This window comes from Scylla paramamosain, chromosome 30 (assembly GCF_035594125.1).
Source record: "Scylla paramamosain isolate STU-SP2022 chromosome 30, ASM3559412v1, whole genome shotgun sequence".
In the NCBI taxonomy this organism is placed as follows: Eukaryota; Metazoa; Arthropoda; class Malacostraca; order Decapoda; family Portunidae; genus Scylla; species Scylla paramamosain.
This window is the reverse complement of record NC_087180.1, coordinates 560,961-587,500: the sequence shown is the minus strand read 5'-3', so window position 1 is coordinate 587,500 and position 26,540 is coordinate 560,961. Positions and strand designations below refer to the sequence as shown.

Genomic DNA, 26,540 nt, shown 5'->3' with positions numbered 1-26,540 from the left:
AGCGAGAAATTGAGCGGACTCTTTATTTGTTATTTTATTTATTAATTTCCTTATTTATCTATTTATTCTTTAGTTTTAGGGCAGCTTTCTTCACACACACACACACACACACGGTGACGGCGCGCTCTTTCCCCGTACAGGAATTTCCAGATGTCGCGTGCGAGTCCTCTGAGATGCTGGGCAACATGACTCTCAAGGTTGGTCCAACACAGGCCTTCCAGAACTTCTACGAACGACAGGTGGACATCAGCGTGAAGAGTCTGGTGAGTACAAGAGGAGGAGAAGGAGGAAGAGGAGGAGCAGGAGGAGAACATAGGAAAAAGGGTCCTTTGATCCTTACGAGACTGTTTATGATAAGCTACACTATTCATCTGATCTAGAAGTAAGAGGTGTACGATAGCACATATAGAGGATCCTTCTCAGAGAGAGAGAGAGAGAGAGAGAGAGAGAATAGCGTCACTTTATAAACTTGTGTTCCCTTCCTTCTCGCGCACAGGGCCGAGTTAACAACCACAAGTGCCTGCTGCTTAGCCTGCGAGGGTGGCCCGCCACTGACTGCCTGCCCGCCTCCCCAGAGCCTCTCCTTGCAGTCATTGAGAGAATGGAGGCGCTCTGCTCCCTGAACCAGCCGCCCCTCTTTACCTGCAAGTGTGTATCAAGGAAAGAACCAGGGTGTTGCCTTGTGTGTCGAATTGTAGCTGTTGTGGAAGTGTTGGAGGGGGAGGAAGTCTCTGTGTGTGTGTGTGTGTGTGTGTGTGTGTGTGTGTGTGTGTGTGTGTGTGTGTGTGTGTGTGTGTGTGTGTGTACTGAAGCAGGCGGGGTGTACCTTTTAGACATCCTCAAGGGTGTCATTCTAAGTCGGAATTATTCTAAAGTCGAAAGCTTTTAACGTTATGGTTTGCAAGTTAAATGATATTCAAATATGAACATGGTGTCTTGCCAAGTCGCTCCCACCATCAAAATTGCTCCTGGGAACAACTTCGACGGGAATCAACATCTGCATGGAGTTCTATTGGCAAATCAGTATTGCTGTGCTGGCTGTGGAATGTTAGGATAGAAAAGCAACAAGGAAACAAGAGTAATGTGATAACAGCACCAAAACTTACTCTGTGCAAGTGTAGAAGTCCTACCATCGTGTTTTTATATTTATGTATTTCAGTGGTTCCTAACGTTTACCAAGTTCATGCAATCTTCTGTGAGATTTTGAGAAAGTCATGTGCCGTGTTTAATATTCATATATCATATTTTACGTATTATCAATGGAGTATGGAGTATTGTTAACAAATCACTATTGCTTTCTTGTCTGTGGAATATGTTAGGATATAAATGGATCAAGTAAACATGAGAAGAGAGTGAGTGAGCGAGATCATAACATATTTGGTACATATGATAATAAAGCGTAAAATCTGAGTATAAAATTCAGTGGGGGCCTTCAACACTCGGGCATGGAATGGTGTTCTGTTATCACTCACTGCTCTTGTTTACTTCCTCCAATCTCATCCAAACATATTCCACAGGCAACACAGCAATAGTAATTCGTCATTATAACTCCATACATAAGTTGATAATGCATGAAATATATAATATACTTGGAAGATGTTTTGATGACGTCATCTCACTGTAGTGCGCACGCGCAGTGGAGTCATCGAGACTAATAATATTGAGCCAGGAGCAAATTGGCACACCACCGTCTCACAGCGTCCACCTGATCGCTGTTGCTATATGGAGTCCGTTAGGTTTAAGCTGTTATTTGCTGCAATGGTACACCACGTTCCTGAACTTCATTTTATGTCTATCTTATGAAAATTTTGATGTGTAATCAACTAACTTTCAAGATGGCAACGCCCACCATTGCCGCTCTCTACCTCTCCCTCTCACCAGCTCTTAGGCGTTCATATTATGCCCTATAACCTCCAAACCATTGCATTAAACACCATTTGACATTACAATGCTTCCAACTCAAAATTACTTCAACTTTCATTTATGCGTCCTTACGGGACACCCTGTATAACTACACACACACACACGCTCTCTCTCTCTCTCTCTCTCTCTCTCTCTCTCTCTCTCTCTCTCTCTCTCTCTCTCTCTCTCTCTCTCTCTCTCTCTCTCTCTCTCACACACACACACACACACACACACACACATTAGGTTACTATGTAAAAGAAATAATAAAAGGTGTGATTTCAGAAGATAATTAAGTAAACATGCATTCATTCATTTTCATCTTCAATTTTGCAAGTTCGGCAATTTGTAATAATTATATAATTACCACCATCTGGCTACGACTACAGAGTCATTCTCATACTAAATTTATCTGTGCTGTATACCTCTCTCCTAACTCCTCTGACTATAAGAAATTCTTTGACTACTTAACTTCCAAAGTGGAGCACATTCTGACCCTCTTCCCTTTTGCAGAGATCTCCATTCTTGGAGACTTCAATGTTCACCACCAGCTTTGGCTTTCCTCTCCCTTCACTGACCATCCTGGTGAACTAGCCTACAACTTTGCTATCCTCCATGACCTAGAGCAATTGGTGCAACACCCTACTCGTATTCCTGACCGTCTTGGAGATACGCCCAACATTCTTGACCTTTTCCTGACCTCTAATCCTTCTGCTTATGCTGTCACCCTTTCTTCTCCGTTGGGCTCCTCCGATCACAATCTCATATCTTTATCTTGTCCTATCACTCTAATCCCTCCTCAGGATCCCCCTAAGCGAAGGTGCCTCTGGCGTTTTGCCTCTGCTAGTTGGGGGGACCTGAGGAGGTATTTTGCTGATTTTCCTTGGAAAGACTACTGCTTCCGTGTCAGAGACCCGTCTTTGTGTGCTGAGCGCATAACAGAGGTGATAGTGTCTGGCATGGAGGCGTACATTTCTCACTCTTTTTCTCGTCCTAAACCTTCTAAACCTTGGTTTAACACACCTTGTTCTCGTGCTATACATGATAGAGAGGTGGCCCACAAAAGGTACTCGTACTTAAGCCTTCCATCACCAGAATCTCATGCACTTTATATTTCTGCCCGGAACCATGCCAAGTCTGTTCTCCAACTAGCCAAAAACTCCTTCATTAACAGAAAATGTCAAAACCTTTCAAGATCTAACTCCCTTCGTGATTTCTGGCATCTAGCCAAAAATATCTCCAATAACTTTGCTTCTTCTTCTTTCCCTCCTCTACTTCAACCAGATGGCACCACTGCTATCACATCTATTTCTAAAGCTGAACTCTTTGCTCAAACCTTTGCTAAAAACTCTACCTTGAACGATTCTGGGCTTGTTCCTCCCTCTCCTCCACCCTCTGACTACTTCATGCCACGTATTAAAATTCTTCGTGATGATGTTTTCCATGCCCTCGCTGGTCTAAACCCTCGGAAGGCTTATGGACCTGATGGGGTCCCTCCTATTGTTCTCCGAAACTGTGCCTCCGTGCTTGCACCTTGCCTAGTCAAACTCTTTCAGCTCTGTCTGTCAACATCTACCTTTCCTTCTTGCTGGAAGTTTGCCTACATTCAACCTGTTCCTAAAAAGGGTGACCGCTCTAATCCCTCAAACTACCGTCCTATTGCTTTAATTTCCTGCTTATCTAAAGTTTTTGAATCTATCCTCAACAGGAAGATTCTTAAACATCTATCACTTCACAACCTTCTTCTGATCGCCAGTATGGGTTCCATCAAGGCCGCTCTACTGGTGATCTTCTGGCTTTCCTTACTGGGTCTTGGTCATCCTCTTCTAGAGACTTTGGTGAAACTTTTGCTGTTGCCTTGGACATATCAAAAGCCTTTGATAGAGTCTGGCACAAAGCTTTGATTTCCAAACTACCCTCCTACGGTTTCTATCCTTCTCTCTGTAACTTCATCTCAAGTTTCCTTTCTGACCGTTCTATTGCTGCTGTGGTAGACGGTCACTGTTCTTCTCCTAAATCTATTAACAGTGGTGTTCCTCAGGGTTCTGTCCTGTCACCCACTCTCTTCTTATTATTCATTAATGATCTTCTAAACCAAACTTCTTGTCCTATCCACTCCTATGCTGATGATACCACCCTGCACTTTTCCACGTCTTTTCATAGACGTCCAACCCTTCAGGAGGTAAACATATCACGCAGGGAAGCCACAGAACGCCTGACTTCTGATCTTTCTAAAATTTCTGATTGGGGCAGAGCAAACTTGGTATTGTTCAATGCCTCAAAAACTCAATTCCTCCATCTATCAACTCGACACAACCTTCCAGACAACTATCCCCTCTTCTTCAATGACACTCAACTGTCCCCCTCTTCTACACTGAACATCCTCGGTCTGTCCTTTACTTATAATCTGAACTGGAAACTTCACATCTCATCTCTAGCTAAAACAGCTTCTATGAAGTTAGGTGTTCTGAGACGTCTCCGCCAGTTTTTCTCACCCCCCCAGCTGCTAACTCTGTACAAGGGCCTTATCCGTCCATGTATGGAGTATGCTTCACATGTCTGGGGGGGTTCCACTCATACTGCTCTTCTAGACAGGGTGGAATCAAAAGCTTTTCGTCTCATCAACTCCTCTCCTCTAACTGACTGTCTTCAGCCCCTCTCTCACCGCCGCAATGTTGCATATCTAGCTGTCTTCTACCGCTATTTTCATGCCAACTGCTCTTCTGATCTTGCTAACTGCATGCCTCCCCTCCTTCCGCGGCCTCGCTGCACAAGACTTTCTTCTTTCTCTCACCCCTATTCTGTCCACCTCTCTAACGCAAGAGTTAACCAGTATTCTCAATCATTCATCCCTTTCTCTGGTAAACTCTGGAACTCCCTGCCTTCTTCTGTATTTCCACCTTCCTATGACTTGAATTCCTTCAAGAGGGAGGTTTCAAGACACTTATCCACCAACTTTTGACCACTGCTTTGACCCTTTTATGGGACTGGCATTTCAGTGGGCATTTTTTTTTTTTTATTAGATTTTTGTTGCCCTTGGCCAGTATCCTTCCTACATAAAAAAAAAAAAATAAATTCGCAACATCCTTTGTGTGTAGTGTGGATGCAGATGCAGATGCAGATATCTATTTCATAGAAATGCAGATGCGGATGCAGATGTCTTATCTATCAGAACCGCAGATGCAGATGCGGATTGGGATGCTACAAGCCATGTAAATATTCCGCGGATTCGGATGCAGATATCCGATACATCTGTGATACTGTTGCAGGGACGGCGTGACGGGCTGCGGGGTGATGGCTGCTCTCCTCTTGGCAGTTTCCCGCACCAAATTGATGCAGCAAGTGGACATCTATCGTTCGGTGGCGAGTGTCCAGCAAGACAGACCACAGTTTGTGGTGAACCTGGTGAGTTGCCGCGACCTGGCGAACTGAATGCCAATCACACACCAGGGGAGGCATGCCAGCAAGGAAAACGGTGCTACTCATGATGTGCTGCATACACAGATGGATGGACAAATAGATAGATAGACAAATATATAAAGACATAGATCTATATATAGAGACTGATACACAGAGAGATAGAAATAGATACAGATATATCGATAGATGGATGGATAGATGGATGGATGGATAGAGAGAAGAATGTTCACTTTTCATGTTGCAATAAAGAATGAGAGGATAAAATAAAAAGTCATACACACACACACACACACACACACACACACACACACACACAGACAAGGGATGGCAGGAGTGCTAGCCTTCCACTCCTGCCAAGGGAAGGCAAGGACACAGCTCGTCAGCTTGCGCCCCTTGTTGTTCACAGCAGATTGAACAGGACTTGCAACGTTAAGAGGGCATTTGCCTCCGTCCGGCCTGGAGGTCAGAGCCCTTGCACGCACCCTTCCATTCTTCCGGCACATTTGAGAAGAGCTCTGCGCCAGATTTATAGGACAAACTGTGGCATACACTTAGCTCACTCCATCATGACAATAAACATATTCACAAGCATTTACAAAATGCTGAATATAATCCGCTCCTATCCTGCCACTTGTGAACGATTTCTACCTTTGCTCTGCAGACTTTAGGCATTCACTGGGTTGTTCACTGTGAATTCGTCCACCAGGACCAGACTGTCGACAGCAAATTTTGCTGCAATGTTTCAAGGCGTCTGTTCTGCGGAAACAGCCTGAAATGTGGCACGAGGCTTGTTGGGTGCTACAGGCGACCATGCAGCTCATCTGACTGAGCTGTGTGTGTAATCACTATATAGTCTGCTGCTGGTCTCTCTCGACACCATATGCCGTCCCCCCTATGGAAAGAGCTTAGAACTCATACTGACCAATCTTTGGGTTGGACCGAGACCACGCATACACAACACACACCAGGACAACGAGGTCACAACTCATCGACTTACATCCCGTACCTACTCACTGCTAGGTGAACAGAGGTTACACGTGTAAGGAGACACACCTAAATAATCTCCGTCCGCCCAGGAGATCGAACCCTGGCCCCTCCGTTGTGAGCCGAGTGCACTAACCACTACACTAGCGGACCGTGTGTGTGTGTGTGTGTGTGTGTGTGTGTGTTTGCCGCAGTAGCATAATCACCCTTCCGCACTAGCCCGACACGCCAAGTATGGCCCCGTGCCACTTCCTCCTCTTCCCGAAGATAAACCTGCACCTGAAAGCGCGCTATTTTGACACAACGAAGGAGATTCAACATGAATCGCAGAAGATTCTTGACACGCTTCAAGAACAAGACTTCCAGCCTCCAGGACGCGTTTCAGCAGTGGCAACGGCGTCTTGGACGCTGTGTCGCTACTCTAGGGATGATTCCCTAACTTCATTCAAATAAGCTCTTTCTTTTATATAAACCTAGTCCCGGAATCTTTTGGTACCAGTCGTACTACAGGCAAACTATGACTTCCAAGGGACGCCTCAGTGATGCACCCGTCCCCCTCCCTGCCCACAGCTCCTTGCACGCTTACTCCAGTAAAGTTGTAGACATTTTTACCAGCAAGTAGCGTCTGCGTCTCTTCCTCCTAGATAATATTATTCTAATCTCAAGATAAAAAGCAGGCAGCAATTGGCTAGAAACTTATTATTATTTGGGCATTTGAATTAATTTCCAAACATCATGAAGATGCATACTCTTGTGTGTGTGTGTGTGTGTGTGTGTGTGTGTGTGTCTGTAGTGAAATCAGACAGCCTAGTCAAGACATCAAAAACAGTTAGTCCGAACAGGAATGACTGATGGACATGCATAGGTATGCTTCATAAAGGGACTGCCACGTCTGCACCTATTGGCTTTTTGTCCTATTCCCTATGTTCGTATGCTCCTGTGTACTGTAATCCCCTGTAATGTCCACAGGAGCAGTACATCTTCCTGCACTCAGCCATGGCCGCCTTCCTCACCTCCAACAACCAATACGGGAACTTCGCCTGAGTGAGGCGCTCTGCCTGATGGATCACTGCGCAACACAACGCATTCACACCACCCACTGACGCTTGGGTGCCGCAGGGGAGACACATCTAAAATGCAATCCTAGTGTTAGTGGTGATAGTAGTGGTAGTTGTAGTAATAGTAGTAGTAGTAGTGGTAGTAGTAGTAGTAGAATTACTTGTAGTAGTAGTAGTAGTAGTAGTAGTAGTAGTAGTCTCTAGCACGTTATGTAAATGCATTTTGATCATGTGTGTGTGTGTGTGTGTGTGTGTGTGTGTGTGTGTGTGTGTGTGTGTGTGTGTGTGTGTGTGTGTGTGTGTGTGTGTGTGTGTGTGTGTGTGTGTGTGTGTGTGTGTGTGTGTGTGCGTGCGTGCGTGCGCGCGCGCGTTACGCTTTACTATTTTTTTGGAATCAGTTTTTAGTCTTTTTCTTCTTCATACGACCTTAATCCCAGTGTATTGCAGGGCCAGCCGCTAGAGTTATCCTTCTCCATCTGTTTCTGTCCATTGCATCATCTTGCACTCCCAGCTTGTTCATATCACTCCTTATTACGTCTCTCCATCTTATTCTCTGTCTCCCAACCCTCCTTCTCCCCCTGACCTCCACCATCATTGCCTTCCTCACTGGTTCATCCTCTTCTCTCCTTATCACGTGTCCAAAATATCTTAGTCGTGCTTCTCTTGCCTTCTCCTTGATATTACATATTCCACACATTCTTCTTATATCTTCACTTTGTCTCCTTTCTAACAGTGAAATGCCACCTATTCATCTCACCATCCTCATCTCCGTTCTCTCCAGAATGCCTTCCTCTTTCTTCCTTAAAGACCATGTCTCTGCACCATACAGAAGTACTGGTCTCAACACACACAGCTGTATATCTTCATTCTCAGCTTCAATGGTATTTTCTTATCTAAGGTTACTCCACTCACTTCCCTCCATTTTTCCCATCCAGCTTTTACTCTTTATCTAACTGTTTTTTTTTTTTTTTTTCTGCTCCTCCTTCTTCAGCAATTACTGATCCTAGGTATTTGAACTCTCTTGTCTGCTTCAATCTTACGTCATCCTCTGATGTTACATTTATTTCCTCACAACCTTCTCTGTTGCTTACCATTACCTCTGTCTTTTGTGTGTTCACTTTCATTCCCTTTCTCTCCAGGTTGCCTTTCCATAACAAATATCTCTCCTGTAACTCTTCCTCCGTATCCGCAATGATGACTAGCTCGTCGGTGAACAGCAACTCCCACAGTCCTCATTGTCTCACATCTATCGTTATTGTGTCCAACACTATGAGAAAGAGAAAAGGACTCAAAGCTGATCCCTGATGGAGTCCTACTTCAACTGGGAAGGATTCCGTTTCCCCATACCTTGTCTGCACTGTTGTTTTTGCTCCCTCATACATCACTTTCACTAGTCTTATCACCTTTTCTGGCACTCCTCTCTTTCTCAAACTCCAGTACAATACTTTCCTAGGCACCCTGTCATACGCCTTCTGCAAGGCCACAAAACACCAATACGCCTTTCTGTTTCCTTCTAGATATTTTTCCTGTATCTGTCGCACAATAAATGTTGCATCTACAGTGCTCAATCCCCTCATAAATCCAAATAGGTGCTTGTGTATTTTAACCATCTTTCTCAGTCTCCCTTCTATCACTCTCTCTAGTATTTTCAGATTATGCTCCAACAGCTTAATACCTCTGTAGTTTTCACAACTTAATATATCTCCTTTCCGCTTATACAACTTAACCATTCTACTTTTCTTCCAGTCTTCAGGCATTTTCTCCGTGCTCCAAATCTTTTGTAACAATGAGTATGTCCACTCCACTCTAAACTCTCCCAGTGCTTTAATCATTTCTATTGTTACTTCAGATTTTCCTCCTGCCTTGTTAGCCTTTCCCTTCTTTATGGCTTTATCCACTTCCCTTCTACTTATGTTGTGTATTGGCCCTTCCACTGGTAATGTTTCACTCAGTTCTTCATATTCATTTTCCATGTTTAACAGGTCTGAGAAATATTCCTGCCATCTTTTTATGTCCTCTTCCATCATAAAAATGTCTCCGTTTTGGTCCTTTACTATTGCTACTTCACCAACATCTTTCCTCATTTAATTTCTTACCTTCGCTACTCTGTATATAATCTTCTCTCCGTCTGGTGTATCCAGCCTCTCATACCAATCTTTGTATGTATTACTCTTTGCTCTGGCTACTGCTCTTTTTGCCTGCTTCTTCTTGGCTTGTCTGTAATTTTCTTTAGTGGTGTCATTCTCAATGTCTTTCATTTGTTTTAGTGCTAACTTCTTATCCTTTATTGCAGCTTGAACCTCGTCATTCCACCACCATGTATCTTCCTCTTCTTTTGGTTTCCCACTCGTCTTACCACAAATCTCTGTTGCTTTTGTTACTAATATATCTTTCATATCTTCCCACACCTCCGCTGCTGTTTCTGGTAAGCTGCCAGTTCTATATCTTTCCTTGAACGTTTCTTCAACTTTGTTTCTAAACTCATTCTTCTTTTCACTTTTCATTTCTCAGACTTTAATCTTTTTCTTTCTTTCTTCTTTCCTTGTCTTCCTTCCACTTTTCATCCTAAAATCTGCTACTAATATTCAATGTTGCGTCACCACTGGTTCTCCAGGTATAGCTTTGCAATCCATTACAAGACGTTTGTCTTCTCTTCTTACCAGGATATGTAGTCAATCTGTGTCTCATTCTGACCGCTTTTATATGTAATTAGATGGCTTTGTCTCTTCTTGAACCAAGTATTCAATATTGTAATTTCTGCTGCTTCTGCCATTTCCAGCAATCGCTCTTCTTCTACATTTCGTCTTCCGAAACCCATTCCACCATGGACTCCTTCATATCCATTACCACTTTCTCCTACATGTGCATTCATGTCTCCAGCTATTACTATTAATTCTGTTCGTGCTATACTTTATATATACTCCTCAAGCTTTTTTCTCTAAATTCCTCTTTCTCCTCATCTCTGCAAGTCTGCTAAGGTGCATATGCAGATACAATATGCCATATTTTTTCCGTCTCTGATTAGTTTCATTCCCATTAGCCTGTCATTAACTCTTTTAACTTCAGTAACCTGTTCCTGTACATCTGGATGAAGAATAATGCCCACTCCATTTTTCTTTGTACATTCTTCAGCATAATACACTTTGTATCCTCCTCCTATTTTTCTAGCACTGTTTCCTTTCCATTTAGTTTCCTGGATGCACAAGATTTTGGTATTCGTTCTCTGCATTACATCCACTAGCTCTCTTCCTTTACCTGTAAGACTTCCTATGTTCCAGTTGCCTATTCTAATTCTTGGCTTCTTTTTCCAGTTCTTGGTCTTGTTTCCCACTATCTTCTTTAACTGCAGTCGTGGCTTCTGTGGTACCCTTTGCCCATTTTCCACTGCAACCAGGGGTTGTTGCAGCGCGTCGCTTAAGGGGGACGCCCTAGCCATACTATTGTCCACAAATAACTCGAGATTCATTATTTATGTTTGGTCTTGTTTTTGACGCTCGACTGACGAGACCTGTCAGCAACACTCCCCATTTATCCGGGCTTGTGACCGGCACTGAGTTGGGCTGGCTTGCCGCCACAGAGGCTGGGTTGGAATCAGTTTTTAGTATTACTTTGCAATCATCGCCACAGTCGCGGCTGGTTGAGGTGATAACAAACCATGCACAACCTCTGCTCCGCTTTTCACTATTAATGTTCGTTTTTTTTTCTCTCTCTCTCTCTCTCTCTTTTCTTCTTGTTTTTCGGTTCTCCTTCTACTTTTCCTAGTCTATCGGGCTAAGACGGTGCCTCCTAACGAGGAACTTTGGATTTGGCATTTGGGAACCGTCATCTCAAGTGGATGCCTTTTCTACCTTCGGACCGTGGCAAGCCGTGGCCAGGATTTGAACATGTGCACTTGAGCCCCTAAAGCGCGCGCGATCCTACTGTACCAAAGCGGTCCCCTCTTCTTTCGGCTGCTCCCATTCAGGGGTCGCCACAGCGGATCACTCTTCTCCAATGCACTCGATCTTCTACGCCTTCCTCTGTCAAGCCCACCACTTGCATGTCTCCCTTCACAGCATCCATAAACCTTCTCTTTGGTCTCCCTCTCTTCCTCCTGCCAGGTAGATCCATGTCCAGCATCCTCCTCCCCACATACCCCTCGTCACTCCTCCTGACATGTCCAAACCACCTCAGCCTAGCCTCCTTTGCTTTGTCTCCAAACCGACGTACGTGTCTTGTTCCTCTGATGTGATCATTTCTAATTTAATCCATCCTCGTCACTCCAAGAGCAAATCGCAACATTTTCAATTCCGCCTGTACCAAGGCGGTCCCCAACGCTCGATATTCGTACAATTGCCAAAAGTTTCTTTTTTTTCCTCTGCTTTCTTCTTTCTTCCTTTCTTTTATTTATTTATTTATTTATTTATTCATTATATTTTTACGCGTTAGGGAGACTGTCCAAAGCTTTAAAAAGTGAAAAAAAAGTCCTAATGCAACTTCCGAAAAGAAACTACAGAGAACCAAAAGAGTTAGCCATCAAGGTGTCCTGCTATTCCTCCTCTGAAACAAGTTCAAGTCATAGGAAGAAGAATAAGTAGAACCAGAGATGAACAGAATAGGGATGACTGAGTAGAAAGTTTCGTGCAGCAAGACTGTGGGGGGGGAAGAGGCTTACAGTTGGTGAGTTCAGAAAAATAGTAACCATGGAAATAACAGCAGAAGATGGTGAGAGATGCATCTTTGCAGTGGTGAGTGAGACAATGAAGTCAATTTGTTAAAAGAAATTAGTTTATGAGACGAAAGGCTTTTGATTCCTCCACTGAAGAAGTTGGAATAGTTGAGCGTCATTGAAGAAGCGAGGGTAATTGTCACAAACGTTGCGTCAAGTGGGCAGATTAAAAAAAAGGAAACGAGTTTCTGAGGCAATGAACACTGCAAGGTATGCTTTGCCTTATTCTGAAATCATAGTAAAATCATAAGTTAGACTATATGCCTTATCTGTGTGATCTGTTTAATTCTTGCTGAGTTGAATATCCAGCAAATGATGTAGAGAAATGCAGGTTAGAGTCATCAGCTTGAAAGTGGATATGACAGGAAGTATGAATGACAGTTGACTCAACGGCTGGTTCTCGATGCTTAATATTGACCACAGTGAATGATTATGATAGTACTTCTATAGCCTAGGATTTTGTCAGATACCATGTAATAGCACTTCAATACTGTCAGAATTTGTTAGATGAAATAGTGATAGTGTTTTAGTAAAACATGTATGATCTCTTGTATTGTACTTATGTTATTTTGTGTGTGTTTGACCTCCCCATCAAAGCTTATAACACTCAAATGTGCAATAGACCTATATGCTTCCTCGTGTTTTTCACTCCAAACATTACATCACGGTCACGCCGCCAACAGTGAGCAGACATTTACGTTAGTTACTTCTTTAGCTCACTGACAAAACTACATAAGTTCAAAGTACACAAATACAAATACCTTAAGCCTCTTTATCATTTCCAGCTTCCACTCAGGAAAGGATGTAACGACGTGCAATGCCATTTCACTTCAAGAATTTTGAGAAACGATGATGTGAGGAGGACGTGGTCGAGTGTATCAGTGAAGCGATCAGCGTGTTGCAGTTTGAAATAGTTTGACTATCTCCACAGCAGACACTTACCTTCCCCAAATAGATACGGAGCAGGAATACACTGTAAAATATTCCTATATGTATACGAGTACATAACTCTATAATACCACGAAGTTACGGAATTCATCTTAATGTGTACTTACTTTTGGAGGTGGTGGTGGTGGCGGCGGTGCCAGTCTTAAGGAGTCAGCAGCAACTGTGTAGCTGATAACACAGCACCACCTCCGCAGAACATAAATTACTTTATGTGAAGAACACCACCACTAGTCCTCGGTCTCTTCTTATTCGTCTTCTTGTGACCTCTAACATTGTGTATCGCTTCCTTAGTCCTCCTTCCTTTCCTGTGTGTGTGTGTGTGTGTGTGTGTGTGTGTTTTATTCACGTTATTTGTTACGTTCCATGGTAGTGGTTTTCGTCCACTTCACTTCTAATGCTTCGCTTTTCTTGACACCTTTCACTTTACTGTACTTCAATTTTATTTTAACTTTCATTTCACGCTGTACTTCACATATACTATGCAATTACTTTTTCCTATTTTCCAGTTACAATCCTGTGCTTTATTTTAGCTTTTTTTTCGTTTTTCTACAATTTACATATTTTTGCTTTATATATATATATATATATATATATATATATATATATATATATATATATATATATATATATATATATATATATATATATATATATATATATATATATATATATATATATATATATATATATATATATATATATATATTTTTTTTTTTTTTTTTTTTTTTTTTTTTTTATTTCTCACAATATTCCTTAACTTTATTTGTCGCACTCTTCTGTTTTTCTAAACTTCACTGCTACTCCATTGTCTTATTTTAAGTCATTATTTTCTTACGCTTCACATAATACACTTTATTTGATTTAATTTACTACTGTTCCATTACTTTACACTTCATTGCTTCTCTACGCTTCATATAGTTAGATTTACTTCATTACTATTCCATTGGTTTTCTACACCTCACATATTACACATTACTTGATTTACTGCATAACTAATCCATTACTTTACACTTCATTGCTTCTCTACTCATCACATAACACACCTCCCTCCACTCGACGCACCTTTTCTACCTTTCTACGTTTCATTACTCCTCTGTCATCTTCAGACTACATTTTCCCCCTTCAGTATCCGGCCAACCTTTTAGAAATACTGCGTCTTGTTTTGAAAAGAGTCACGTTCCTGTAAGGACCATTTTCAAGTCACAGAGATAAATTTTCATGGTTGCTCTTCATTTTGATGATGCAGAATAATTACCGAAGTATCACTATCACAACAGAATCATGAAAACACCTCTACATATCACAATAACAACCAATGAAGACTGTTGAAAGTAGATGAGCTCAGACACAAATGTTTGTGGTGGCGTTTGAGTGAGCAGGGAAAACAGGCCGAGCATGGCCAAGCAGGGCAGGGCAGGCTGCGCGTCCTTTCCCTGAACTAGTTCATCGAGTCTCAAACGTTTCGGTGCCTAATCTCGAGTTCTTAAAACAGGCTCGAGTGGAAGTTACTGCAGTTTGCAAGGGTGTTTTCATGGTTCTGGTGAATGGTAATGGTTTAACAAGGATTTTGAGTCGTTAACGTGAAAAAAAAAAAAAAGAGAAGCCTACCAATCGCCCTTGTGGCCTATGAAATAGTCCTTATAAGAGAAAAGAAAAGGCGCTTCAAAATGTATACAACATTCACACCCCACCACACGGAAACACGCTCGCCTTTCATTCTAGTGTTACTTCAGCGCATCTTACACACACACACACACACAGAAGTAGTAGCAGCAGTAGTAGTACTAGTAGTAGTATAACCAATAGTTTATTAATACATCTTGATCTACAAAATACATAATACAAAGAGAGAGAGAGAGAGAGAGAGAGAGAGAGAGAGAGAGAGAGAGAGAGAGAGAGAATGGAATTCAAGCAACCTTAGTAGAAGGCACTAATCTACACCAATCTTATCTGTAAATCGTCCGTACTCCATACACGTACATGGCTGCACAGCTCATACATTTCTTAATTCAGAAGTCTCTAATTTGATCGAATGTCAACATTGGTCATTCTCCCTGCATGGTTCCGATGGACAGTCTGAGTACTTGTTTTTTTCACCTGAACATTGGTAAGGTCTCACAAGACACACTCATCCCTCACGAGGCGTGCGGCTCCACTTCAGCATCTCCTATCCTTATCTTAGAAATGAGAACATCCAAAGGAAGAGATTTCACTGAGCAGAGGCTTGGAGTGTCTGCGACGACCAGCGTGGTACGTGAGAGGGGCGGTGATATTAACGTGTTCAGTATTGGTAGGGGCGCCCCTATCACTACGTGACTAGTAAGTAAACATATGTGATGTCATGGCATGTGGATAATCCTAATTGATTAATCTAGCTTCCATATACGGTGGTAGCTCCGGAGTCCGAACGCCCAATTGTTCGAACAAATCGGTATCTAAAGCATGTTTTTGAGAAAATTTTGCCCTAAAATCCGAACACATTTTCAGAAACCGAATACCAACGTACCGTATTTATTTTGAACATATAAAAAAGAGAATAATGCAAGGATAATAAACATAATAAAAACAAACTCTCCTGAGAGGTAAGTATATAATATCACACAATATTAACAAGACAACCGCAGGACACCAACAACCCGGCCATTTCCTTCCTATTTTTTGGCACAGTTTCAGAGTGAATCAAGATGGCTGTGGGCAATGAGCGAGTGATTACGATAGCCTTCTTGTTACTAAAATTTACTAGCGCATATTTTTAACATACTGTAACTTTACTTTTTTTTGTCACAATTAAATTTCCTTTTAAGTCGGGACGTTTTAGGCAACTGATACACATCTCTACAACTCGTGTGTTACCTCGTCTGTCATACTCGACCTCTACAGGAATTGATTTTTGTGATTGCGCATAATATATATATATATATATATATATATATATATATATATATATATATATATATATATATATATATATATATATATATATATATATATATATATATATATATATATATATATATATATATATATATATATATATATATATATATATATATATATATATAACGAAGTTCCAAGACAAAATAGGTCTCTCTCTCTCTCTCTCTCTCTCTCTCTCTCTCTCTCTCTCTCTCTCTCTCTCTCTCTCTCTCTCTCTCAATAATAATAGTTATATATATATATATATATATATATATATATATATATATATATATATATATATATATATATATATATATATATATATATATATATATATATATATATATATATATATATATATATATTATATATTATTATTATTATTATTATTATTATTATTATTATTACTTTTATTGACCTGAACTAAGTACAAATGATACACTTCATTAAGAGACAATATACGGGAGTTCAGATCACTGTCTCTGGGGTAATGGGTTTTCTTGGCGGTTTCCAGAAGCGGATCAATTCATTTTCCATTATTTCTTGTAGGGAAAATACGAGTAATTCGGGAGCCGGATTTTTTGCAATCCGAACAAGTTTCCTGAACGAATTCAATTTTGATTTCGAGGCACCACTGTAATTACCTTGATAACAAAATAGAACGATAAAATATTATATCATTTAGGTTTACTCAAACTAGAATAGGAACACATGCTTACAATAGATCACGAGATTTTCTATTCTTTTCACACTGTAGGGGTTCTGGCCAAGGGCGACATCATGCGGAAAAAAAAAAAAAGGCCTACTGAAGTGCCCATCAGGCCCCATCCCCAAAGGAGAATCAAACGAATTATCCCCAATATAAGTGTTTTGAAACCTCCATCCCTCTTGAAAGAGTTCAAGTTATTGGTGGGGGTTACACAGAAGCAGGCAGGGAGTTCCAATGTCGGCTCAAATCGTGTGCTGTAGTGATTGTTTATATATGGAAAAAAATTATCATAACCGTATATGAAGACGAGTTAACTCTGCATTTATAATTCAACCCAAATTTCTAACCTACAGTACAAAAGATATTTCACTGAGGAGCACTGAATAATAATTTCATTATTTTACATAAACACCTTTATTTTAAACCCAGCACAGGTACAATCAGCAAAAAAGAGCACTTTTGTCCTTGTGTGTTTAATAAGGCTTGTGTTAGGGTATTCTTTGTCCTACAAAGTGTGAGCCCAAAGCCAGAGCCACGAAGTAGTTGCTCCCTCCAAGAAATTGGTGCTTCTTACGACACCCAAAGTCAGCTTATTACAAGATGACCTGACATTCCCAAGGCAGTTTATTGCATCATTAGTACTGTTGTGTTGTGAATTTATGCATTTTAAGATTAGATAGGCTATGCATAATGTAATGAAGAAAGCTTGTATTTAAAATCCTACACAAAGAGAGGCATCTTGGACTGTGTAACAAAATTTTTGAAGGTGAGATCATATTGTGTGCAGTGCTTCATGACAATGTTTTTGATTACTTGTTTACTAAGAAGCCAAATTCATGACCTCTGCAGCAAAACAAAGTATTTTTTTCTTGCTGACTGTACAAAACTGTCTAGCCTATGACACATTAGCACATTGCACAACAGAATTAAAACTATCACTTTTCAATAATTGAGAACAAACAGTGAATAACACTTTTAAGTTCTTACCTGTACCACAAATGTGCACAACAGTACAATGGTATGTTTTGTTACCACAGATGTATTTAAAATCAAGCAACATTTGCTTCACCACCACAGTAATTATTGGACTACAGAGTATTATCACTATCAACACTATCAGAAATAGCTGAACAAATTAACATGTTAAAATAAATTGACACAATCTCAATCTTTTACACATCACATACCACAAGTCACAAATCATACACACACAAATATTTTCAGCTAACAACTGGACTCTTCTAATTGTACTTTAGCTTGTTACAGTTCATCCTATGGTACGTACACATAAGCCACTCACTTCATGGCAACTTGTAGGATGCCACCAGTTACCTTGGATTATTTGATTCAAAAATAAAAAAAAGCCTTGGATGGATAATACTTTCAAAATATACTAGTAAAAATTTATATTCTGTAAGATATTTATTTTTTCAAACTACCATTTAAATTCTAGTCATTGCATGACCAGAAGACACTGTTGGTAAGCAACACCTGGAGTTACAAAAAATATTGTTCTTGGGAAATGATATGTTTGTTTGACCTGGTGAATCCAGGATATATTATAGGTTCATGATATGCAGTAGGTCCACTGAGATGTTAAGTCATACGTTCCAACATTGCCTGTGCCCATCACTACATTCACATTTACCTGCAGCTGTGAATGGTGATGCAAACTACTGTCATATCTGCAGTGATGGTGATAACTTAAGTGTGATATGCCTCAATCCTTTTTTGCCTTTTTTCTCTTCTTTGGGCCCAGTCTTGGTAAATACAGGAGACCTGCAGTGACATGATGACCCGTTACATGTTCCCATTTTGACAAAGTCAAGCCATCATTTTGGGTGCAGCAGGAACATGTAAACACAAGTGCAACCACACAACATAGAGGAGAGGAGAGGGTCACTATTTAAAATGCTACTTGGTTGCCATATAACAGGTTGTGGAAGTACAACAAGGAATACAACGGAGGTGGTGCACATATGCAATTTCATTTTTTTCTTTTAATAATCTTTTTACTTTTGGAGCAAGTAACATTTATCACAGCTGCAAAAATTAATAAAACTTGGGCCATAACTTCAAAACTTGAGTTGCATGCATGATATAATATTAATGGAGTCAAGCAAAAGTGAGCCTTTCATTTTGTTATATCCGAATCAATGCCAACATTCCTACGTTTGTGTGTCACAAAGAAGTTATTGCATTAAAACTTTGTGTAATCACTTCAGGACTGATTAAGTGCTCATCACTACTCTTGAATCCCCCTGGCTGATCAATGAAATGCAGCCACACAAAAGGATTCTGTAACCACAGTGGTTATACAAGCATCTTAGGCTGCCATGCCATTGTGCTGAATATAGATATATAGATAGATATACATGTAAAATGTGATTCAGTGATTTGCTTTGATGATGACAACAGCTATAGTGTAGGCATGATAGTGACAATTAATTACCCAAGCATGTATACCAACAGATGCTTCCTTGCTTATCTACGGACAATTGAGCATTTTCTAAGACTACTATACATATTTGTATGTAGTGATAAGAGATGCCATTTGACATTTCCCATCCCATCTCCCTTACCCCTGAAAATACTATAGGAAACATAACCTGGGGGGGGGGGGAGAGAGAGAGAGAGAGAGAGAGAGAGAGAGAGAGAGAGAGAGAGAGAGAGAGAGAGAGAGAGAGAGAGAGAGAGAGAGAGAGAGAGAGAGAGAGAGAGAGAGAGAGAGAGAGAGAGAGAGAGAGAGAGAGAGAGAGAGAGAGAGAGAGAGAGAGATTCAAAATTTGAAGTGTGGAAGCTCATTTATCAAAGTGAAAATATGCATTTACCTGGAGAAGGCACAAGTTGATTAATTCTCTCTCTTTCTCAAGTATCTTAAATATGCTACTTCCAAACACAATCCCAACAAACTTCTGAGTTGTTTCCAAGATACACCACAACCACTGTTAGGATACAACAGACGTCAGGAAAACAGGTAGACTGGATTTCTTGACATTTGCCACTCTGCCATGAAACACAATGACAATTACTGTGCAGATGGATGTAATACAGTGGTTTTTGTGATCTCAGGACCACAAAACACAAATATTAACAATGCAACACTTAAGTACCATGCGATGACACCTCAGCTCTACATGTCAAATAAAAGGGGGTTGAATAGGAGTGTTGCATCCCGATTTAAAGTTATGAGAGGCGGCTTTTAGTGAATGAGTCTTGGGGAAAGTTGATGGAATTAATTGATTTATTAATTCTTATTGAGAAGCTGTTATGACAGATAAAATATCTGATGAAAAATTAATTATCCTCCACTGCAATGAAAAATTATACTCTGATAAAATAATAAATAAATACAATAAAATAGAATTTAATGTAACAAAATTAAAATTACATAACATTCAAAGCACCTGAAAAGAAGCTGCTACTTTTATCAAAATCTTAATAGCAGTGAAAGGTTGATTCGTTGAAATGTCCATGTTTCTTCCTACACATCAAGTGTGTCATATCACAACACCAGAAGGCCTTTCCTATGACGGTGCCTCAAGTGCGATAGAACCTTAGTGGAAGCCTGAAGTGGACTGAGGTATCTGTCCCCCAAGCTTTGCTGGATCTCATGCACAATGAGATGTACACACACAGCATGCACATCCCAAAAATGATGCATATACTAATTGCATACCCTGACAACAACAAACCTACAGTCAAGTTAAATATTCTTGGGTCAGCAGTCTAAGAAATACAGAACTACTGGCAAGCATTTGATTCTTTTACTGAGCATTGTGTGTCTGGCAGTCACCTTTCAGAATGAGACTTGCATGACAAAAGACAATGTAAGCGAGCCAATACAATACCAGTACAATCAGGGCAAGTGTCAAAACTCACCACCCTTGGGAACATGAATCTAAAAACAATTTATGGTCTCTTGCTGTGTACAGTGAAGTTTGCTTTGTTAATTAAAAGGACTGGAAAACTGTATGCTAAAACAGTACAAAAGGTGCAGATCCAGCAGCACAGAGAGACAGCATTTACCCCTTCATTGATAAAGTAAATGTTTTGTGCAGTGGATAACAAGTGCAGTATTGATCATTTGTTACAAATGGCAGTGAATAATGCACATCTGGCAAGTAGTAAAGGTGGTGGTGGTGGTGGTGGTGGTGGTGGTGGTGGTGGTGGTGGTGGTGGTGGTGGTTGTGGAGGTGGTGGAAATAGCATTTGTGATTCAGTGTGTGTGTGTGTGTGTGTGTGTGTGTGTGTGTGTGTGTGTGTGTGTGTGTGTGTGTGTGTGTGTGTGTGTGTGTGTGTGTGTGTGTGTGTGTGTGTGTGTGTGTGTGTGTGTGTGTGTGTGTGTGTGTGTGTGTGTGTGTGTGTGTGTGTGTGTGTGTGTGTGTGTGTGTGTGTGTGTGTGTGTGTGTGTGTGTGTGTGTGTGTGTGTGTGTGTGTGTGTGTGTGTGTGTGTGTGTGTGTGTGTGTGTGTGTGTGTGTGTGTGTGTGTGTGTGTGTGTGTGTGTGTGTGTGTGTGTGTGTGTGTGTGTGTGTGTGTGTGTGTGTGTGTGTGTGTGTGTGTGTGTGTGTGTGTGTGTGTGTGTGTGTGTGTGTGTGTGTGTGTGTGTGTGTGTGTGTGTGTGTGTGTGTGTGTGTGTGTGTGTGTGTGTGTGTGTGTGTGTGTGTGTGTGTGTGTGTGTGTGTGTGTGTGTGTGTGTGTGTGTGTGTGTGTGTGTGTGTGTGTGTGTGTGTGTGTGTGTGTGTGTGTGTGTGTGTGTGTGTGTGTGTGTGTGTGTGTGTGTGTGTGTGTGTGTGTGTGTGTGTGTGTGTGTGTGTGTGTGTGTGTGTGTGTGTGTGTGTGTGTGTGTGTGTGTGTGTGTGTGTGTGTGTGTGTGTGTGTGTGTGTGTGTGTGTGTGTGTGTGTGTGTGTGTGTGTGTGTGTGTGTGTGTGTGTGTGTGTGTGTGTGTGTGTGTGTGTGTGTGTGTGTGTGTGTGTGTGTGTGTGTGTGTGTGTGTGTGTGTGTGTGTGTGTGTGTGTGTGTGTGTGTGTGTGTGTGTGTGTGTGTGTGTGTGTGTGTGTGTGTGTGTGTGTGTGTGTGTGTGTGTGTGTGTGTGTGTGTGTGTGTGTGTGTGTGTGTGTGTGTGTGTGTGTGTGTGTGTGTGTGTGTGTGTGTGTGTGTGTGTGTGTGTGTGTGTGTGTGTGTGTGTGTGTGTGTGTGTGTGTGTGTGTGTGTGTGTGTGTGTGTGTGTGTGTGTGTGTGTGTGTGTGTGTGTGTGTGTGTGTGTGTGTGTGTGTGTGTGTGTGTGTGTGTGTGTGTGTGTGTGTGTGTGTGTGTGTGTGTGTGTGTGTGTGTGTGTGTGTGTGTGTGTGTGTGTGTGTGTGTGTGTGTGTGTGTGTGTGTGTGTGTGTGTGTGTGTGTGTGTGTGTGTGTGTGTGTGTGTGTGTGTGTGTGTGTGTGTGTGTGTGTGTGTGTGTGTGTGTGTGTGTGTGTGTGTGTGTGTGTGTGTGTGTGTGTGTGTGTGTGTGTGTGTGTGTGTGTGTGTGTGTGTGTGTGTGTGTGTGTGTGTGTGTGTGTGTGTGTGTGTGTGTGTGTGGGTGGGGGGGGGGGTTGATGCTTGCTGGTGCAGACAGGAGATTCTGGAAAAGAAAATGTATATATAAGTACCAACAGCCACTAAAGCAACCTGGATAAATGAGGTTGGCAGGGACTGATGCCAAGTGCACTAGGTCAGCATCATTTTGAAAAAGTCGAGAAAAGGCTGGGAAGAAAATGTTCAGAAATTACAACAGCAATTGGTAAAACAAGCCATTACAAATGTATTACTCAATAGACAGGAATGATGAGGAAAGGAATATGTGAGGGAAAAGGCAAGATATAAAAGTATTTTGATTAGCTCTTTGGAGTTCCCAAAGCTAAATGTGACATTTTCTTTCAACAAGAAGGCAGCATCAGTCAGCATGACCATGACATTCAGCAATGTATACACTTTGATGTTGTACATTCATACAGAAAAGTATCCTTACTAAAATGACAGGTCAATTTGAGTCGATGGGTAAATAAATATGGAAACTTGTTTGAACATGGAATGCACTGGTAGGCCTGATTTACAGGGCCGAGCACATCACGACATGATCCGCAACTCATCCCTTGTGATGTTTCAGACAGCTGGCCTTGCCAACTAAAGTCATCCCTTGTCATCCACAGGGGTTAGGTAACAGACACACTCGTGCATAAGGAAAAGTTGTGGGAAATTAGTGTTCCTCTTAAGAGCACCCTATGAGCTCCCAAAATCCTATATAAGTTTTTTTTTTTTTTTTTTGCTCTGCAGCATAATTTATTTTATTAATTTTATCCCATAATTTATTTAGTATGTTAACCTTCTCCATAGTCATCACCTTCCATGTGCACTTTGGAGTGTCTTCAGCCAGTTTCTTGGTGGGTCTCTTAGGGGCCACTGTGAAGAAAAGGTGATGCTCATGCAATACTGTCATGAAGATGTGGGGCAGAGGGGCAGGGATGGTGCTGACATGAGCAAGTTTATAAAATATAAAAATTATTATATATAAATAAGTGTGTCTATATGACCCCTTTTCTGCACATTTATTTGTACAATGAGGCACCTCTCTTTAATGGAGGTCTTAGCCAGAAACTAGATGGATATTAATATAGCATATGTTTGTAAATAGTACAAGTACATATACTTTTTTTATCACTTTTTAACTTGTGTTATTCTCTTATTAATGCTGAATTTTTTTATTTAACATTGCAATATTTGTTTTTATTCCTGACATGTCTGTAGTTAACTTCTGCCACATTTCTTTCCATTCAAGACATCTTCTAATTTAATGTGTACAGCTGAAGTCCTGTCTTTCAGCATCCAATATTTTGAAAAACCTCATGTTTTGGCACTCCTGCAAAACAGTCTCATTCTAAAAACTACCAGATCTTTTGGCACTATATTTCCAAAAGGTATTTGCATGTGGTAAGTTTAAAAATGGCAATGGAGTGCTGCGATCACCTGCTCTCATGTGTAGGCTCTATTGACAGCTACAGCACCCATGGGTATTGTAGCATGTAGTACACACACTTACATTACACTACACCTACATGCACAAATACACGTTTTCTCTCACACACCATATCCACTCTCTGCTTCTTCTAAACACAAACTTTTATATATCCTTTTCCTTCTTCATTTTACATCCATGCATTCTTCACCACACAGCACACATACAAAATATTACATTAACATTTTACTGCAATTAATATTTAATTCCTTGCCTTAAAGGACTCAACACAGCACTGGGAAATCAGCGCATGGTGAAACATTCAGTGGAACCAGCACCATTAATCAGTACATGGTTAAAGCATGAAAATGTGAGTGGTGTATATGAGAATATTTTTGGTATAAACTTGGAACATATGAATAAAGTACTAGACTGAGGAGGAAAGGAAAGGAATATTAGTAATCCATACTGTAACAGGCACAGAGTAAAAAAATAAGAATGTGAGAACAAGTCTATTGTGTTTACACCACCACATTCTGAACTCTGGCTATTCTTACAATGGACTTATACTGTTTGTTATCTAGAAACATGCCTTGAAATGTTTGTGATTTCTATACAAATATGTCTTGGAGATGTTAGTCTTTATTTTCTGCAAATAAATAAATAAATAATAGCCTATGTTCTCATTTATTCATTGTTAATACAGCTGATGAAATTCACATCTGATTTCATCATATTCAATGTTTCAGCACCTCTTGAGTCCTGTAAATGCTGAAAGACAGGACTTTTACTGCACCATTTGCACTCTAACACAGCTAAGCCCCAAACACTGGCTTACCTGAGGCATCAGTGGTGCTGCCCTCCATTAGAAACCACAAGCCTCAAACTTACCACTCCTGCATTCCTTGCACCATCACTCACACTGAAACAAATCTGTAAGGTATTCAGAGTTAAGTGATCACCCACCAGCAGGCACACTTCTCAGTAAGTGCAGGCATCCTCCTCTTCCTCCTCCTTCTTCTCTTCACTGATACTGGTTGACAAAGTTGGAGTGGAATTCTCTAAACTTCTCCAGCATAATGTTGAGCAACTCAGGCTGTGGCAGGATTGTGGTTCTGATGGAGAGAGAGAGAGAGAGAGAGAGAGAGAGAGAGAGAGAGAGAGAGAGAGAGAGAGAGAGAGAGAGAGAGAGAGAGAGAGAGAGAGAGAGAGAGAGAGAGAGAGAGAGAGAGAGAGAGAGAGAGAGAGAGAGAGAGAGAGAGAGAGAGAGAGAGAGAGAGAGAGAGAGAGAGAGAGAGAGAGAGAGAGAGAGAGAGAGAGAGAGAGAGAGAGAGAGAGAGAGAGAGAAATTGACACTTTCAGAAATCACTCTTCCTCAAACAAGAATTCTGTTCATATTTTTTTCTATGTAGGAGGGGTGCCAGCAAAAAACAGAGAGAGAGAGAGAGAGAGAGAGAGAGAGAGAGAGAGAGAGAGAGAGAGAGAGAGAGAGAGAGAGAGAGAGAGAGAGAGAGAGAGAGAGAGAGAGAGAGAGAGAGAGAGAGAGAGAGAGAGAGAGAGAGAGAGAGAGAGAGAGAGAGAGAGAGACCCTTTGAGGTGCCAGTCCCCATAGAGTCAGAAACAATCATCAAAAATTGGAGGATAAGCGTCTTGAAACCTCACTCTTGAGGTTCAAGCCTAGGAAAGAGGAAATACAGAAGCAGGCAGGGACATCTAGAGATTAATTTTAAATGAGCAGTGTTTGCTAAACAGAAGTGAAGTTCAAGGCCTTTCTGGCAGCAAGGCAAATCTGTATACTGTCACAAATAAAAAATTGGTCTATACATACAGACATTGCTGACCTTCAGCTATGTTTACAAGTACTTTACCACACATGACCATTCCAAACTGAAATCTTTATGTAGATTCTGCCACAAATTTGAAAATAAATGGTCTTTACATGGATTCTGAAGCAAATTTGAATATAAATAATGTCTTTATGTGGATTCTACTCAAGATTTATAAGTAAGTGACCCATCTATAAAAAGATTTATTGAAATCTTGAACAGTTCACATCTATTTGAGCAACTCTGAGATGTCAAACCACATCTGAGGCATTTAATGTAGGGTGGGCGAATCTATATTTTTAGTGGTTTTGAGTTGGATTTGCCAGAGTGTTGTACTGGCCATTATCTTCATGTCACCACATGTTTCAAACTGTTTTTGTCCTTACAACATGACCAAAAATCCCTTTGAATATAGGGGTGCACCTAACTAACCACTCAAAATTTTGTCATGTGTGTGGAAGGTGCCGAGAGAAAGTATATTGTAGGAGAGGCAAACCTGACATCCCTGGTTGCCAATCAGTGGCAGGCTACACTCTGATGTCACACTACACCAGACCTTCCACACAGCCAATCAGATGAGACCACGTCATGTTAGTCTGCCAGACGGTGCCCTTGCATTTAAATGTAGATCTTTAAATCTACAGAAAATTACCCGTGAACACTATCTGAATCGAAAACACAAGCAGTGATAGCGACCATGAGTCACGTAGACATTCCAGGAAGAAGCAGTGTGATCCTAAAACCTGGGAAAGGAACATAGCAAAGAAAAATGTGATCTAAGCCAGGGCTACACAAGTTGCTGGACCAAGAAAAATGTTTCTAAGTCTGAAATCAGTGAGCCATGCAAGTGTGGGTGTTTTGACAAATTAGTCTATAAAAAATATAAATGAGTTTGAATCCTACATTTCAGTATAGTTACATAGCACTGAAATAGTAATAACTTTTTATCTTAATTATTGGTAATATATGCTTTCACAATAAAAAATAAAATCTTCACCTGCATGTATTGATTAGAAAATTAATTATGTTTAAAGAATTACTTTCTAAAATGTTAAAATTAAACAAATACTGAAAC

The 26,540-nt window shown here is 40.8% G+C and overlaps 2 protein-coding genes across 5 annotated transcripts in view; one reads left to right on the top strand and one right to left on the bottom strand.

Moving 5' to 3' along the window:
- The window catches only part of LOC135116150 (receptor-type tyrosine-protein phosphatase F-like), a 66,377-nt gene extending 53,670 nt beyond the window's left edge, over positions 1-12,707 (top strand). For all 4 annotated transcript variants that reach the window (XM_064033398.1, XM_064033395.1, XM_064033397.1 and 1 more), the window contains 4 exons: positions 141-263; positions 497-648; positions 5,172-5,307; positions 7,276-12,707. In XM_064033398.1, the coding sequence (XP_063889468.1) occupies positions 141-263; positions 497-648; positions 5,172-5,307; positions 7,276-7,350 (486 nt within the window). In that variant the 3' untranslated portion in view covers positions 7,351-12,707. The remainder of the gene's footprint in view (positions 1-140; positions 264-496; positions 649-5,171; positions 5,308-7,275) is intronic.
- Positions 12,708-22,093: 9,386 nt separating this feature from the next.
- The window catches only part of LOC135116148 (alanine aminotransferase 1-like), a 47,278-nt gene continuing 42,831 nt past the window's right edge, over positions 22,094-26,540 (bottom strand). The window contains exons 11-12 of the mRNA XM_064033394.1: positions 24,606-24,754; positions 22,094-22,268 (exon numbers count right to left, since the gene is read on the bottom strand). Coding sequence (XP_063889464.1) covers positions 24,664-24,754 — 91 coding nt within the window. The 3' untranslated portion in view covers positions 22,094-22,268; positions 24,606-24,663. The remainder of the gene's footprint in view (positions 22,269-24,605; positions 24,755-26,540) is intronic.